We start from the raw sequence: 15,527 nt of genomic DNA, 5'->3' as shown, positions 1-15,527 counted from the left end.
CTTGTCCATCTGATTCGTGCTTGATGGCTCGAGGCCTGGGGCAACAATCACCAGTAGGCAATTACTACAGGTTTCAGGCACGATCCAAAACGCCAGTTCCACAATCGCAACCCTACAGGCTAGACGCGAAGCGATACCAGGTGAAGCTGCCGGTGATCTGGCTGTCGTACTCGATCTCAGCAGCCTAATCATTGCCCACCATCGACTCACCACAGCCCCAAGTCAGCCGCAGCCCAACTCACCGATATCCTGAGCCACTGCAACACGCATCTTTCAGCTCGTTTACGCACAGGAGAAAGACTTTCAAGAGCAATCGAGGCGGTCCCTACTTTTTGATACTCGCTAACTCAGCTGAGAACCTGCGGTGCTCGACTACGGACGCCGTTACTCAACTTCACTAAGTACATTGTCCTACAAGCGTTAGCAGAATAGTTCTTAAGATGGGTCTCTTCAAGAAGAAGGGCGACGACGGCGAAGATGGTGGTCGATCTGCCCTATTCAGCAGGTCAAAGAACTCAAAGTCCCCTGCTCCACCACAGAACAACCCATACTCCAATGTGCCTCCAGATCCATATACACAAGCGAAGATGAATGCCGGCATAGTGAAGCCACCTCAGCAGCAGCAACAGCAGCAAGGTGGTCCGCAACAAGGTTATGGTGCACCTCAGGGAGGATATGGTGCTAACAGGTTCGGTCCCCATGGAGGTGACAATCAGTTTAGGCCTACAGGAAATCAGCAGGGCGGGTATGGCCCAAATCGATTTGGTGACGAGAAGGGATATGGCGGACCACAGCAAGGCGGTAATCCGTACGGCGCTCCTGGACCTCAGCGGAGTGCCAACCCATATGCACAAATGACTCAGCCAGGTGGTGCCTCCAAGACAGGTGGCTACGGCGGACTAGGTCCTGCAGACGATACACCAGACGAGAACAGGGACGCCTTATTTGGGGGTGCGAGAGACAGAGCTCAACAACAGCAAGCAAACGGACCACCTGGCTACCAATACAACAGCGGCGGCAACGACCCCAACGAGTCCCGCAGCTACGGAGCCTACGGCGACCGCCAACTAACAGCAGAAGAGGAAGAGGAAGAAGATGTTACCGCAACCAAACAAGAAATCAAATTTATGAAACAACAAGACGTCTCCTCCACCCGCAATGCCCTCCAAGCCGCCGCCATGGCCGAAGAAACAGGCCGCAACACACTCGCCCGCCTCGGCGCCCAAGGCGAACGCATCCACAACACCAATCGCAACCTGGACATTGGCCATAACTCGGTCAACATCGCCGAAGACAGAAGCAAAGAACTCAAAACCCTAAATCGGTCCATGTTCGCCGTCCACGTCAACAACCCTTTCACCGCCAAAGAACGCCGCATCCGTGATGAAGAAAAGATCGTCGACCGCCACAGGATGGAACGGGACCAGCGCGAAGCTACTCGTGAAGCAGCTTTCCAATCCACCGCGCGCATGAACCAGAACTTCAAGGGTCTCAACGACGCCGGTAGGCCAAACGGGATGCCGAAGGCGACTCTGGCTGAAAGATCCAAGTATCAGTTCGAGGCTGATAGTGACGATGACCGCGCGGAGGACGAGATCGAGCGAAATATTGATGAGCTGGGCGGTGCTGCGCAACGGTTGAACATTTTGGCTAGGGCTATGGGTGACGAGGCTGATACTCAGAACAAAATGTTGCAGAATGTGGCGGACAAGAGTGATAGATTGGATGATAGGTTTCATTTGCAGACTGAGAGGTTGAAGCGGATTAAATAAACTTTTGAATCATATGTGCTTTTTGGCGTTTCAAGGTGAAAGAATATCTGTGTCAAAAGTCGATTCGTAATTTACAACTAAAACCAACATATCAGTTGCTTGAACTCGTCAGTCCTTCCATTGCTAGTATACACTATGAAAACGTTCACATCACACCATCCGTTCCTTCAGTCCAGATCCCTCCTCCTCCTCGCCCTCACAACAACATCACTCTGAACTCCCGCCCTCCCAATCGCTAGCTCCTCCAAAGTCTTCGACCTCCCACCCCAACTTCTCTTCAATCCCTGCCCCTTCTCCTGCACATCCGGGACCATGTACTGCGTCACAACCGCCCCAAGGATCATTGTCGCACTAAACACAATCAGGACAACGCCGTATCTCTTCGTGCCTTCATCTCCTGGCGTGCTAGATCCAAGATTATAGTACGTTGTGAAGATCTGTACGAGGATCGAGCCAAGTTTGCCTGCACCTGCTGATATGCCGTGGCAGGTGCCTCGGTATCTGGTTGGGAAGAGCTCAGCGGGCAAGATATAGGTAGTGGAGTTCGGACCAAAGTTGAAGAAGAGCTGGCCGAGGATGTAGAGGACAATGGCTGGGGCCCCTTCTTTCTGGGTTGTGATGAACATTGTGCCCATGGCGATGAAGATGGCTGTTAGTGCTATGAAGCCGTATTTTTGCAGGCTGACGCGGTTGATGTGGGCGGCTGAGGAGATCATGAGGACACCGCCGAGAAAACTTCCTAGGTTTAGGATGAGGAGGGCGTGGAGGGATGTGTTGAAGAACATGTCGAAGTGGCTGACGCTTGGGTCTTGGCTGGTTTGCCAGGAGGGTGTGGCGCCGACGATGTCGAGGGATCCCCAGGTCTTCGCTAGGAACTTCGGGTTGGAGAGGCCTATGCCGTAGAAGCCGAAGTCGAGTAGTAGCCATGAGAGAGCTGTTCCGGCTAGTGTAATCCAGTTCCTTTCTGTGATGAAGTACTGGACTATGTCGCGCTTCGAAAGAGTCCAATTAGAGTTCAGCGTTACAGTGGGTGCACCAATGGTCCACTCTGCTTGCGTCGTGAGAGGTGGTGCTGCGATTATGATCTCGTCGGTACGACCTCCAGAAGTACCTGAGCCTCGAGCTGATGCTGACGATGCGCCATCCTCGAGGTCTGTATCGCCGGGGCTTTCTCCGAAGAGCTCGGTAGCGTCGAATTCTGCTTTGATTGGATCGTCTTCAATGTCGAGCAGGAAACGTGGTGTCTCAGGGATCGCGAATCGGAACAGCACGCCAATAACTCCTGGAACCACACCTAGTCCAATGACCCATCTCCACATCTGATCGAAGGTTCGGGTGAGATTATCTGTCTCGGTGTTTCGGCTGATAGCAATGACAACAAGTGAGATGATATTACCACAGATCTGTCCAAGAGGCTGCATGAAAAAGACAGTTGCCATCATTGTGGCTCGATGTTTTGTAGGAGAGAGTCTACAACTCCGTTAGTTCACTTTGTTAGGACGTCAATGATGACTACAACTCACTCAGATGTGATCACTGCACTGAGAGGGTAGTCAGCTCCCACGCCGATACCAACGATGATGCGCCACCAAATAAGCCAGGCGAAGACACTCATACTGCCCTCGGCACCTTCAGAACTCATCACGACACCCAAAGTGGCAGCAATGAGGAGAATCAATTCGAAGCCGTACATCTTCTTGCGGCCGTATTTGTCCGCCAGAAAGCCGAAGATGACCTGTCCCAGCATGGTGCCCGACAACGTTGCGAGATTGATATGAACATTTCTTCGGTTCGATAAGTCGTCCCTCCAGTACACATACGCTATCATGGGCGTCACAATGTTACTCGCGAACAAAGTAAATCCGTCAAGGAAGAAGCCTACACCCGAAACCAGTACCACTACCCATTGAAATTTCTGTCGATCTATTGTCTCGTAGATCTGTCGCGCTCTGACATTTCGGTCGAGTTCGTGGTCGAAGTCTCGTGCACGGTCAGTCTTGTACAGCCGCCCGCGCCACTTTCCCATTTTGGCTTAATTAGAACGAGCAAGGACGCTCATTCAGTTAGAAAGAGCCATCATGATCATCATGTGTACAAAATGCAGCAGCGATTCAGAAAATTGTCGGAATTTCGACAAGTCGTTAACTCTTCAGGCAATGGTATGAAGAGATCTATGGTTGGTCGAGTATATTGCCTCATCCCTCGGACGAGCCGTGGTGACCATGTATGCCAACCAGCTGGATCAGTTTTTTCTTCTGTTGCACCAGCTTGTTCAGGCGTTCTTAGGATCATGAACTATGTCTGGATTTGGAATGTGCCTAGGCATAATTCGCCCGCTCGAGTCATGGGTATACTTGATCGATAGTGATGCCCCGAATGAGGTTGGTATAGCTTATGCCTATCAACCAATGATAGCGCCCACGTGTCAAAAATGCTGTGGTTAAATTCGACAATGGAGCTCGAGAATGGCCCCTGGCGCGGGCAATTCCGCCAGAACACATGAAGTATAGCTTGAGCAATCGAGTTACGCTATAGGTGCAGAGTGGCACATCCTCTTCTCGAGTTGTCAGCAAGATCTCTCGAGATCAACCGTGGAGGTCGCCATCAAGTGAGAGGCTCATTAGAAGAAGCAAGACCGAATGTTCGGAGTGCATCTGGTACCAAGACCTTGTCGTGCTTGCTCGAAACGCTACGTAAAAGGTGCGACAGATTCGTACACCGATAACTCCTCGCTTAAGAACAGCAGTCTTGTACTCAAACCACACACTGGAACTTGCACCGGATCATCGATGCCCGGAAATTTTGACCCCAGACGCTTGCAGCAAGGTACACAAACGTTTCACATCGTTACCATCGAGGAGGACAATGCTCAGCGTTTTCATCTGTGCCGTTATGTCGTTGCTCGTGGCTAACCGAAAAATGACAGGCTTTGACATTTTCTTAGGCACCTCGAGACTGTCAATTGCATCGACTGGGACGGAAAGATATCGCTTCTTCTCCTTCCTTTGAGAATTGGCGAAGAACAAGAGGTTTAAACTGCCGTTCTTCTGTCGGCAGACTCTGATATTCTGGCTGATGGCTTCCTCTCCACGACCCTTGGACGATATTTCTGCCACACCTGCCGCGAAAATGACTGCGAAACCAAGGACCGCCTCCTGAAACCGGTCACAATCACTAGTTCTCTCAAAAGTATAGCGAGGCTGTGTATTAAATAAGGTCTGCGCTACCTGAACCGTCTGCTCGTCGAGAAAGGACACCCTGAGAGATTTCTGTGCTAATGTCGCTGGCTGTTCAAGGTGTGGTATTGGTCTCTTCGTGCTGACAAATGTGTGTATGAAAACACCAGATAGCGAGACTGGATCACTAAGCTCAATGCACCTTAGAGTACCTGCGTTATCCCTACAGACATCGATCTTGGTGTATCTTAGCTTGAATAACTTGGCGCCTTTGTTGAAGGACAGGGTCACTGGTGAAGTCAGGTCTACTGTTGTGGTGATATCAATTGCGGATCGACTGGACATGAGCCTCTCACTATTTGGTGGCGACGTTGCGGGAGTGCCAGTGAATGCGGGATCCCAGAAGGACAAACCGGTAGTCTCAGATGCTGAGCTGGCACTACCTCTGGTGGGGGATGATTGGAGGAATTCAGCGAAGTCGTAGAATGTTGTGTCGTCGTTCATGGCGAATTACGCAGACACCTTCCAGATCGTGTGTCGGCGAGGGCAATCTGCATAACCAGAACGGTCGGCATCCGCTTCTCTATCTGAAGTCGTAGGAAAGCCACGGCATACATGTCTACTACCGATTGATCGCGGATGAATTAGCAAGAAACAGATAGGCACCACTTCACAGCAGGGCTGACTTGACCACCGCTGGGTCCAAACTCCTGCGGCCATGCTCGAATTTGTTGAAAGTTAGAGCGCTTGAAATTCGTTGCAGGATCGCTTGAGCGATCTTTCGACAGCGTGCTCGTAAACGTGCAAGAACGAATGGCTGGGAAAGATCAGGAGCCATAATCCCTGCCATAGTTGGAACGGAAGAGTTCTGCACTATCGCGCTAGTTGCTTATCGCTCATCGGCATGGACCTAAAATTTGAACATCTTCGAAGAGCTGCAGGTGCATGAACCGTGGTCCTCTGTCTCGAGATACGGTAAACTCACTAGTGGTATACATCGACGCAGCGAATGAAGGCTCGCACGTTGACACACGGACTCATGTAAACGGACGTTAGATGTCGCTGGCTATTGGTGGTAAAGAGTTTTCATGCTGAGGAAGGTGATCGATTTATATACACCAGCAGAAGAAGCAGCACGACCCAAGCACTCGGCACGTGCTCGGCATGCTATTGCCTCTGTAGTTTTGTACCCTTCCACTCAACGGCGGAAAATAGTGTTTGAGTACATTGGTAGGCGAGCGACTACCAGAGTGATCGCTTTGTTGCTTTGATTGGAGCGTGTCCTTCAAAGTCGACGACGTTGGAAGGATGTTATATGGATGCACTGTAAGTGATACGTAGGTCGGTAAGTCTGAATGGCCAAAATGACGATGAATATGATGACTGAGTCGCACTTGCCCAACAGCGACGTCGGCCATCAAGCTGGAGGCAGTCCCAAGGCGACCGCCACTTCGAGAGCTTCTGCATAAGCTTGCTATTCCGGCCTCAAGACCAATGCACACCCTATAGCCACAGTTGACACTCACCTACTTTTTAGCTGTCTGACTCGGCTCTCTATGCCACTGACCATATCTCCCACGACCTGTACATTCTCCTTCATGACCTCTCTACCTTCTTGCATCGCCTTCTCGGCGTCCTCGACAGCTTCCCTCCACTTCTTGACTTCCTGCTCTTGCGTCTCTAGGCGTCGCTCTACATCATCCAGTTCATTCTTGACGTCCGCTGCACCAGTATGTATCACACTTAGTGCCCTCAGATGCTCGAGCACGACTGGTAGGAGAGGTTGTAGCGACTGAATGGTAGGCAGGGCGCTGTACAGTGCAGCAATACGGGCGGCTTGATCGTCCAGGAAGAGTGTGGTGAATTGCGACTGCATTTGCTCTTTTGTTGGGGCATTGACAGTGCCATTGGTTGTTGGGATTTCTTGACCGCTAGAATTGCGAGATACTTGAGCGCCACTGCTAGTGTGAACAGCAGAGTGTACGTGGGTGCTCTGCAAAAGGTTCGCGTATCGGTCGCGTGTTTCGAGGAGTTCCTCAAAGGACTTCGTCGCTGCACAGCGAGAGTCCTCGAGACGCTTGGATTCAGCAACTAAGTGGCGGATTCTTTGTGCTATCGGCTCGAGGTGTATCGTGCTTGTGCTAGCTGTTCCCGTAATGTTGAAGTTCTGAGGTGGAGTCAAGGTCGAAGATAAGGCTTCAATCTGCGTTGAGAGGGATTCGAGGGTCGGGATTATTGATGAGGTGGTGGCTGGACCTCGAACAGATACACCTAGCACTGTTTCCATAGCTGTGAGTCGATCAGAGAAGGCAGCAATCGCGGATATAGATGATTCAGGAAGGTCGTTGATGTCAGGTCCTGTTGAGTGCAATCTATCCCTTGGAGGCACCAACTGCTGATCCAGTTTTTGGGTAAACTCCTCTTCTAACGTCTTGACCCTCTTCCTACTGCCGCCCAATGAGATAGCTTTTAGAGTCCTGTTCAGTTGCTCAGCACCTTCGGAGAGCTCGCTAGTAGGATTAGGATGATCGACAGTGTCCTCATAAGTGCTATCGTCATCATCGCCTTGACGTGATTCCTTGGTTTGTTCAATACTGTCGATTTCAGCTTGTAGCTCTGTCGCCTCACGTCTCAACCTAGCAAGACGTCCTTGCAAGGTCTCGTCCTCGCTTTCATCGAAGCCATCAATCTCAGCCTTATCTTCGACCAGCTGGGCTCGTTTCCTTCTCCGCCTAGTTCGGGCTTTGTAATCTTTCCTTCCTCCATTAATAGTATCTGAGAAATTGGTATTCGACGCGTCAACAATGGCTGGTCCAAATCTTCGTCTTGCAGCGTCTGGGTCAATGGTTCTTCGGTCAAGATCCGAAGTATCCTCATCCGAAGCAGCATCTGACTCTGTTGGTAAGGTGCTGGCTTCGGTCAACTCAGGGACCTGTGTCTCGTAGACCTCCGCACCTTCGTCCACGTCCGGCAAGCCAGCAAACTTCTTCACGGCTGCCATTATGTGGATTGGTAGATGAAGATAGTGACGCTGTTGACTTTTCTCTGGGTTACATACCCTCGTGGGCGGGTAGACTTGCTGCGAATAGACCTTCCCCAGCTTATATACCTCAGCACTCAACAAACCAGAAACATGCGCGGCATATGACTCCTTGTAGGTAGTGAAGCGGTTTTCCTTCCTCCTCAGCTCGTCTTTCTTGTGGTGTCCGCCTCGTTCACGATTGAGTAGCCGCCCCTGCTGGCCCTTCCCACGGCACTTTTCTATCTTTTCGTTTCCCCTCCGAGGTTGTGCTCCCGGCTGCTTCACTCGCACCTTCTCCAACTTCAATTCTTTCGGTACAAGGGTCTCAAGTTTCCCCTGTCTGTGTGAGTCACTCAGCGCCTTCACAACGACCTGTAACTTCTCCTCTCCGTCCTCTTCGTCCTCGATCTCGTCTTCAATCCAACCACAGATATACTGCCACCAGAATGCCTCAGTATTGTGAAAATGGTGACTTTTATTTGCTAGGGCAAAATGTTCGGCTTGAGCCGTGGGGTTTCCGGCTACAGAGTGTAGGAACCACCGTATAGCCTCTGCCGGGTTGTTGTGAATGCGAGGGAGGAGGAAGTCGACGAGAGCTTGGGCCGCTGGTATGGTCGTTGAATTTGTGCGTACTAGGGTCAGGCAACATTCGAAGAGGATCGTGGATCGTGGCGGGACCGTGGAAGATCGAGTATATTGTACCTCTGATGCTGGTAGCAGGGTTGGTCTTCGAGTTGGTGGAAATAGTCAACTCAGGCTCCACCTTCCCTGTTTGGGACGCGTCGCGACTGCTTGGGCTATACCCGGACATTTTCGTTCTGCAGATTCCCGAATGACCTTGATTTGAGCAGAGGAGATTGTGCATGATGCTCTACTTATGTATCTGCCTCCAGCAGCATACACGTGTGTATATCTTGCTTGAATGCAACCGTCTCAATCCAGAGACAACTACTTCCGAGACACGTTCCATCGTACCTCTCAGAGTATTTCGTATCGATCCTGAAGCTCTATGCAACTTCAATGCTGATGTAATTACTATGTCGTGCTGTACATATAACCTCTATGCTATGCAATTCATGCTGTTACGCCTTTTCCCTTCAGCGTCTTGTTGTCGGCGTCCACATCACCCAGGAACCTCTCCCAAGTATCGATAACTCCCTTGTAGAAATCAATGTTCTGCCCCGCCAGGGATCCCAAACAGTCTCGGAACTCCAAACCCTTGATGCGCTCGAAATCGTTGACTTCCTTCAATACCTGCTGGTCGAACATCTCACTCGTGCTCTTGGCAATATCAACTTCACGGTTTAGTTCTTCAATCCTAAGTTCAAGTTTGCGTGCTCGTTCGCGTCGTGCTTGCTCGTGGTCCACACCACGCATGTCTTCCACTTTGTGTCGAATGAAGGTTGCCGGATTTAGCGATGAAGATGTGCCATATTGGGCATGTGATACCAGTGTATCTCGTTCCTGGGAAGCTTTTGCTAGGTAGTCCGTCAAACCTTCGAAGTCCAGTTGTTTCTGTTCTCTTGTCCGTAATAAAGCTTTGATACTTGCGATATAGGCATCCATATCCCTCAGGCTACCAAGGTAACTCTGATCCGTGTGCTCTTTGAGACTCTTCCAGCCTCTCGAAGTTTCTTCCACGCAGCCTGCAAAGGTGAGCACTTGTGGTTCAATACCTGGTTCCATCGGTGTCAGCTTGCGCATGTTGACTGCCAGATCGGCATAGTCCTGTTCTAGATCACCCTCACGTCTCACCACACGGGCCACTATCTTCTCAACATGGTTGAGATCTTCGTCCAGCTTGTTTAGCCGTTCCATCACGTCCAAGAATCTTCGATCAGGCTTATGTACTTTCGAAAATGCATTGAGCATGGTATCTGCGACATTATCGAAGAAACCTTGCGGGGGCGTAGGACCCGATGTGCTTGCTTCACTGGCTGTAATGCTGCGACTCGGCCGAAGCTTCATCTGCTGGTTCCAGTCTTGTGTTTCGAGAAACAGAAGGAATATGGGGGCTCTACGAAGTATGGGGTGCTGTGTTATGCGCTTGATGAATCGGTGTAGAGACCAAGCTCTTCTCTGTGTAAATTCAGGACTAAATCGATCGCCACGAACGTACGCCATGTTGTTCTTCTCGGGTAGAGGTGGGATAGCAGCTGCCTGGTATTCTTTGTATAGCGCATGGCGCAGGAAGACGAAGTCGGTGAAGCGTCTTCTTACCGAAAACTCAGACTTCATAAACGATTGAAAGTCTGTCTATACTGGGTCAGCCTTTCCCTCGAGGACGTCGAGGTCGTATGTACCTGTGTCAAGATTTCATAGGATACATAAGCATCCTTTGTGCCATCGTTCTCTTTTCTCGGCGAGCCAACCACGCAGTCAAGAGTACCCTCCTCACCTATTCCTGCCAGGTCAATAGCATCCGCATTTTCGCCTGCTTGAGGTTCACGCTCGCTACTGGCTGTGCTCGTTCTTCGGTTGCCAGCAGGTCGATGTGGTAACGAGCTTTCCTCGAACTCGGGCCCTGTAGGTGAGCTTGCTGTTTGATCTGCACGATCCCATTGTACGCTATCAAAACCCGACTCCTCTTCCATCTTCTTCTTGGTGAGCGTTAGGACGCTCTTGACTTCTGAGGATTGCAGTCTAAAGTGATGGTGAGCGAATGGTTGGCCTGCTGGCTAGCTTCAATACCCGGTTTCTAGCGGAGTGTACGATCAATCCTGGTGTTTTGACGACGATCCTATTAAGAACATCGCAAGGTGGAAGTTATTGCTGGTTATGGGTCGTGTTCGTGAAGTAGTATGTGGTATAGAAGAGCTGGAGGGTGGGCTTTGCGCCTGGCTACTGCTACCGGTAGGCAATAGGCGTGCAGCTCGGCTGCCGTCATTGCACCAACGTCGGATTCTTGCCTGAACAAGGCATCCGCGCTGAGCTCTTCTTGAACGGTTTCTGTACAAAACGACATCCAATAAATAGGACAAACATGGCATCAACCAAGGAAGGCAAAGTGTGGTTCGTATTAGGCGACATTATCTACACAGCCAGCCTGATTGATCTACCCATGAATATCTAGAAATCGAGCTCGCCCCTAAATTGATCCAAATTCATGCCTAACCCAACCTTTTCTGTCAAATCGCGTCGACCCATGCCGCTAAATGCTCGTCGAAGGGTATCGTAGATGTTGTTGCTTTCGTTCTGATGAATCATGCGTTCCAGCTCCGCATCACCGATCGGATTACCATGTCCATCGTCCAGGATGTCTCGGGCTTGACTTAGCCCTTGTGCACCGACAGCCCTGTGCAAAGATAATGCTCCCAGCAAATGTCCTGCTGCCTCTGGATAGCAGCCTATATTGATACACGAAACACCCAGGTTGTACCTTGCGCGAACGAAATTTGGATTTTCCTCCAATGCTCGTGAGTATGCCGCTATGGCTTCTTCTGACTTGCCTGAATTAGCCAGGGTGGCTCCTAGCCTGTTCCAGAGCAGATGTATTTGTCCTTCCTTGTTTACTGTTCCAGACTCGTGTGATGCAAGCGCTGCGTTGAAGCAGTCTATTGCTTTTTCAAAATCTTCCTGGCCATAAAACAGGACACCTAGCCCAACCTGTACATCGGGATCCATTAGCTCACCAGACGGCGATAGTTGAGCTGACTTTATAAAGAGGTTGGTGACCTTGTCATGTAGAATTTCTCCGTCCGAGAAGCCTATATCTGCTGGCGAGCTGAGCTGATCCGGAGGACATACTTGAGGATACTTTACACTCAACCATTTCTCCAGTGTTCTATAGGCGGCATTCTCGTACCCTTCGTTAGTGTAAGACACAGCGAGACACATTAGTGCTTCCAGATTGTTGGGATCTAACTGCAAGGCACGTTCCAGTGCTCTTATTGCTGGAGCCTCTTTTTCATTCTGTGCTTGAGCATTACCTAACTGTACCCAAGCATCGACATGGTTCGGATCTTGTTGAACGGCGGCTTCGAAAGCTAGTGAGGCAAGCGACAGGTTTCCGTGTGTTCGCATAATTTCCATACCTTTATCGAAGGCTGAACGGGATATGTCTTGGTCTTGTAAGAAAGGATTGTTGTCTTCGAACATGTAATTGCCTAGCAAAGGTTCTCGCGAGAAGGAACTATGTGTATTGAGACCCATGTTCGAATCGAAGTTGTCCCATGCGGCGTAGTCTTCGGCAGAGTACAGGTTCTCGTCGAGATCGTCGGTTATTTGTCTACTCAAATCATGTTCAGCTTCTATTCTGTTCCATACCTTGTGCATCCCATCAAGTGAACGCATTTCGGATGGCACTGACCTGTCCATATCGTTGAGTTCCCTTTCCATCGCTTCTCGTGCTTGCTCGGATATATTATCTTGCTGATCCAATTCGGCAAATTGAGCTTCCCAATTTTGATCATCGAGCTCGACCATTCTGGCTTTCCCCTTAGCCTCTGTCTGTGGTTGTTGCTGCATCTGCATGCCACCGCCATACATGCCCATTCCGCCGTAGTGGTTCATGCCCATAGGACGATACATACTGCTTATGTTCTGAGGGGCTTGCTGAACAGGACTCATTGTCCTGCCGGCTGGTTGAGCTTGCTGAAACTTTGAGAATTCACCTGCGCTGAACCCATTCATTGGTCTGGCACTCATCTGGGATGATGCGAACGCTGCCTCCATACGTGATTGCTCGCCAGGGTCGAATTCATTCGCCCAACCAGGTGAAGGAGTTCGTTGAGTCATGCCTTGTAGGTGTGGAAGGTCTTGTCGCATCTGTTCCATAGCAAAAGGCTGTGGTCCTGGACCAGCTTGTTGTGCAAAGTCGTTCATCATCTAGCCGCGTGTTAGTAAACGCGAGAATGACTGCAGTTGTACTCACCTGATCGGATCCGTTGGGTGCCAATCTTGATCGCATGGTCTCTCCCAATACTCCTGGAGCATTGCCGACCATGCGATCCCGTTGTAACGAGCTGTCGTTCTGTACATGTTTTGTGAATTGTGTAAGAGGATTGCCTGCAGTCGAGCACTCGGCGCCACCAAGGAAGGACATGGCTAGGAACTGAGACGAAAGGCTCCGGATTTAGAGGTCGAACAAGTAAACTCTTATGGATCAGGATATAGTGCTGTGGCCGTAGTCTTATGGTGTTGAGTGTAAATATCAAAGATGAGAAATGGGTTTGTCCACGACTAATGTTCAAGCCCAAGCACGACTTTCCGCCGCATGTAGTCTGCCGAGGCAGGCTGAGAGCCCTGCAGGGTTGCCTACGAGTCTGCACTTTGAGTGGCACAAACATCTCAAACCATGATACTTTTAACCACATCAAAGCATTTGTTATTCGTCGTTTGCAAGAGTCGAAGTACGTACAAAGTAAAGAAAGCTAGGAAAACGTAGTTGTGAGTGGAGAGGTCTTAAGTGGTGACCATAGTGTCTGAATTCAATACATATAGTATGGCCATTAAAATGCGGTATGCATCCGGTAGTCGTCTTCATCACGACCGTATCTAACATCTCCCTATCAGGTACCCGCTTCCCTGTTGTACATTCTCGGTGTGTCCTGACACGACCTGGACGACTGATCCCAATCTCGGATCTGCGGCTGAACCCAAGTCCAAACTCGTATGCCTCACGTCCACCTGGCCGGCTTATGGCTTGTGTGTTAAAGACCTTCATCGCAGTGGGGTCGTAGCCACCATCGTTTTGAAACAGTATCTCTTATCAAACATGAAATCTTCAAACAATTCCCCGTTCACCTTGGGGTGTTCCGTGGAGCGCTGCTTGGTCCAAATGAGTAGTCAACTCGTAGTTTTCTGCCGTAGGTTTCCTTTCCGTTGAGTACCTTCAATGCTTCCATAGCGCTCTTGACATCGACAAAATCAGCATGCGCAAAGCCTCGAGGTTGACCAGTTCTTCGATCGATAGCAACTCGAACATCAATGACGTTTCGAATACCTCGGAAAAGATTGTTCAAGTCACGGTCTGTCATCTCGAAGGACATGTTGCCCACGAAGAGGGTCTTGGTCGGCGAGTTGACTGGCTCACTGCTGCCTCCTCGTTTAGGAGAAGCAGCATCGCTGTGGGCGAAGTTCACCATTAGCCGGCGACCTTCGAACAGCTGTTGGTGCATATCGTCAATGGCTGCTTGTGCCTGCTCGGTAGTCTCATACTCGATATAACCGAAGCTAAGGTGATTACGTTAGTGTCAAGCGACAGGTACAAGAAAGGGACTTACCCTTTGCTTAGTCCCCGAGAATCTCGAATGAGTCTGGCCTGCTTGATCGGCCCAAAGCGACCAAACTCTTTGTTGATGTCGTTTTCTGTAACATCGAAGAATAGGTTACCGACGTAGACAGTGGCCTTGGGCGTCGGAGGGTCTTTAGCAACTGTTATGTCGCTTCGTCTCGGCCGTGGTTGTTCGCTAAGGCCTTCAGTCAAGCTGGAGGCCGCGCCTCTAAGCGAGTCAACAGCATCCCGAACAGGTCTCGATTCTGTGGCAGTAGTGGTGATGTCGTCTGTGGCCTCGGTGGCGTTGGCAGTTTCGGCGATTTGTGTTGCCCTGCTTGCGTCCGAATTCGAAGGAGCGGCAGAGCCCGCAGAATTGTTTAGGCCATTTTCATGAATTGCATTCTCAACCTCCTCCTCCGGTGTAGGTTGTAACTGCGAGATAGGAGCCTCCTCCTTTTTTGCTTCAGCTTCGCTTGTCGCCCATCTGCGCTGGAACTGGGTTGGCGCGGCTAATCTCGATTGTCTCAATGGCACTGAGACGAAGGTGAAACTTCGAGGTCGTGCATTGATAGAGATGGGCCGCGAAGTAAGCAATCGCGCTGCTGCATGTCGCAAAGGAAACCTAGGCATGTCAATGGCATTCTTCCAACTTTGCAGAGCAGACATACATCTTCAATGTGCTATAAAGAATCACAACTGATAGTACACAGAGAAGAAAGAAGTGAGAAGGCAGACAGGACGATGAAGTTGGCCAAAATGATGGTAATGGACGTAGATGCGAGACTTCGTAGTGCCTCCCGAGAAAAAGTTCCCAGATCGTCGAAAGTTGCACTAGCCAGACTAGTCCTAGTGGTGACTTCGTTCAAGCGGAATAAATCTCCCCATTACAATAGTCCTCCGACCTCAGGCCACGGTGCTCCGGTAGACATTGACCACAGTTAGACGCATCAAAAAGAAGGTATCTTGATTCGCACTTGCATGAATTGAACCGCTCGAAAGCAAGAAAGCGTTTTGACGTATTTCGAAACGGTGTACCCTCGCAGCCATGGATCACAGGAAGCGGAACAAGCATGTCGACACAGAGGACGACTTTGGACTATCACGCATATCGCGAAGATTCTGTTGAAGCCAAAGACCAGCTCTGTGTTCTCTGAGCTCTGCTGAAGGAGAGACACGCACTAACTCTGAGCATGTGTGAGGGCAAATTAGTGAATGGCAAGCGCGATGTTAGCACTTTCCTCTCGTCATCTCATGCCTCCAATGTCACACTTCTACTTTATGTTTCTATCCACTCCCAAGCAAAGCCTTCTATTAAACTGGAGTTTCTTCTTTCAATCAAT

General features: G+C 50.2%; 7 protein-coding genes across 7 annotated transcripts; 1 reads left to right on the top strand and 6 right to left on the bottom strand.

The window, feature by feature from the left end:
* Positions 1 to 440: 440 nt before the first annotated feature.
* SEC9 (Protein transport protein S9 plasma membrane t-SNARE) lies at positions 441 to 1,772 on the top strand (the record flags this gene model as incomplete). Its single annotated transcript, XM_064898783.1, has 2 exons — positions 441 to 678; positions 730 to 1,772. The coding sequence occupies 2 exons, from the start codon at positions 441 to 443 to the stop codon at positions 1,770 to 1,772; spliced, it is 1,281 nt and encodes a 426-aa protein (XP_064754740.1).
* Positions 1,773 to 1,939: 167 nt separating this feature from the next.
* On the bottom strand, positions 1,940 to 3,798 carry LTR64_004437 (uncharacterized protein; the record flags this gene model as incomplete). Its single annotated transcript, XM_064898782.1, has 2 exons — positions 1,940 to 3,242; positions 3,296 to 3,798. The coding sequence occupies 2 exons, from the start codon at positions 3,796 to 3,798 to the stop codon at positions 1,940 to 1,942; spliced, it is 1,806 nt and encodes a 601-aa protein (XP_064754739.1).
* Positions 3,799 to 4,555: 757 nt separating this feature from the next.
* LTR64_004436 (uncharacterized protein) lies at positions 4,556 to 5,452 on the bottom strand (the record flags this gene model as incomplete). Its single annotated transcript, XM_064898781.1, has 1 exon — positions 4,556 to 5,452. The coding sequence occupies one exon, from the start codon at positions 5,450 to 5,452 to the stop codon at positions 4,556 to 4,558; it is 897 nt and encodes a 298-aa protein (XP_064754738.1).
* A 1,018-nt stretch (positions 5,453 to 6,470) lies between these two features.
* On the bottom strand, positions 6,471 to 8,781 carry LTR64_004435 (uncharacterized protein; the record flags this gene model as incomplete). Its single annotated transcript, XM_064898780.1, has 2 exons — positions 6,471 to 8,575; positions 8,604 to 8,781. The coding sequence occupies 2 exons, from the start codon at positions 8,779 to 8,781 to the stop codon at positions 6,471 to 6,473; spliced, it is 2,283 nt and encodes a 760-aa protein (XP_064754737.1).
* Positions 8,782 to 9,044: 263 nt separating this feature from the next.
* On the bottom strand, positions 9,045 to 10,564 carry SNX4 (intercellular trafficking and secretion; the record flags this gene model as incomplete). Its single annotated transcript, XM_064898779.1, has 2 exons — positions 9,045 to 10,226; positions 10,274 to 10,564. 2 exons carry the CDS (start codon positions 10,562 to 10,564, stop codon positions 9,045 to 9,047), a joined length of 1,473 nt encoding a protein of 490 aa, XP_064754736.1.
* A 475-nt stretch (positions 10,565 to 11,039) lies between these two features.
* On the bottom strand, positions 11,040 to 13,014 carry PEX5 (Peroxisomal membrane signal receptor PTS1; the record flags this gene model as incomplete). The annotated part of the gene is made up of 2 exons (XM_064898778.1): positions 11,040 to 12,797; positions 12,844 to 13,014. 2 exons carry the CDS (start codon positions 13,012 to 13,014, stop codon positions 11,040 to 11,042), a joined length of 1,929 nt encoding a protein of 642 aa, XP_064754735.1.
* Positions 13,015 to 13,711: 697 nt separating this feature from the next.
* LTR64_004432 (uncharacterized protein) lies at positions 13,712 to 14,817 on the bottom strand (the record flags this gene model as incomplete). The annotated part of the gene is made up of 2 exons (XM_064898777.1): positions 13,712 to 14,144; positions 14,195 to 14,817. The coding sequence occupies 2 exons, from the start codon at positions 14,815 to 14,817 to the stop codon at positions 13,712 to 13,714; spliced, it is 1,056 nt and encodes a 351-aa protein (XP_064754734.1).
* Positions 14,818 to 15,527: the final 710 nt, after the last annotated feature.

The sequence above is a fragment of the Lithohypha guttulata genome (genome assembly GCF_036872675.1).
Source record: "Lithohypha guttulata strain CCFEE 5908 chromosome Unknown scaffold_3, whole genome shotgun sequence".
Classification (NCBI taxonomy): Eukaryota; Fungi; Ascomycota; class Eurotiomycetes; order Chaetothyriales; family Trichomeriaceae; genus Lithohypha; species Lithohypha guttulata.
This window is presented reverse-complemented; position numbering and strand designations above follow the sequence as displayed.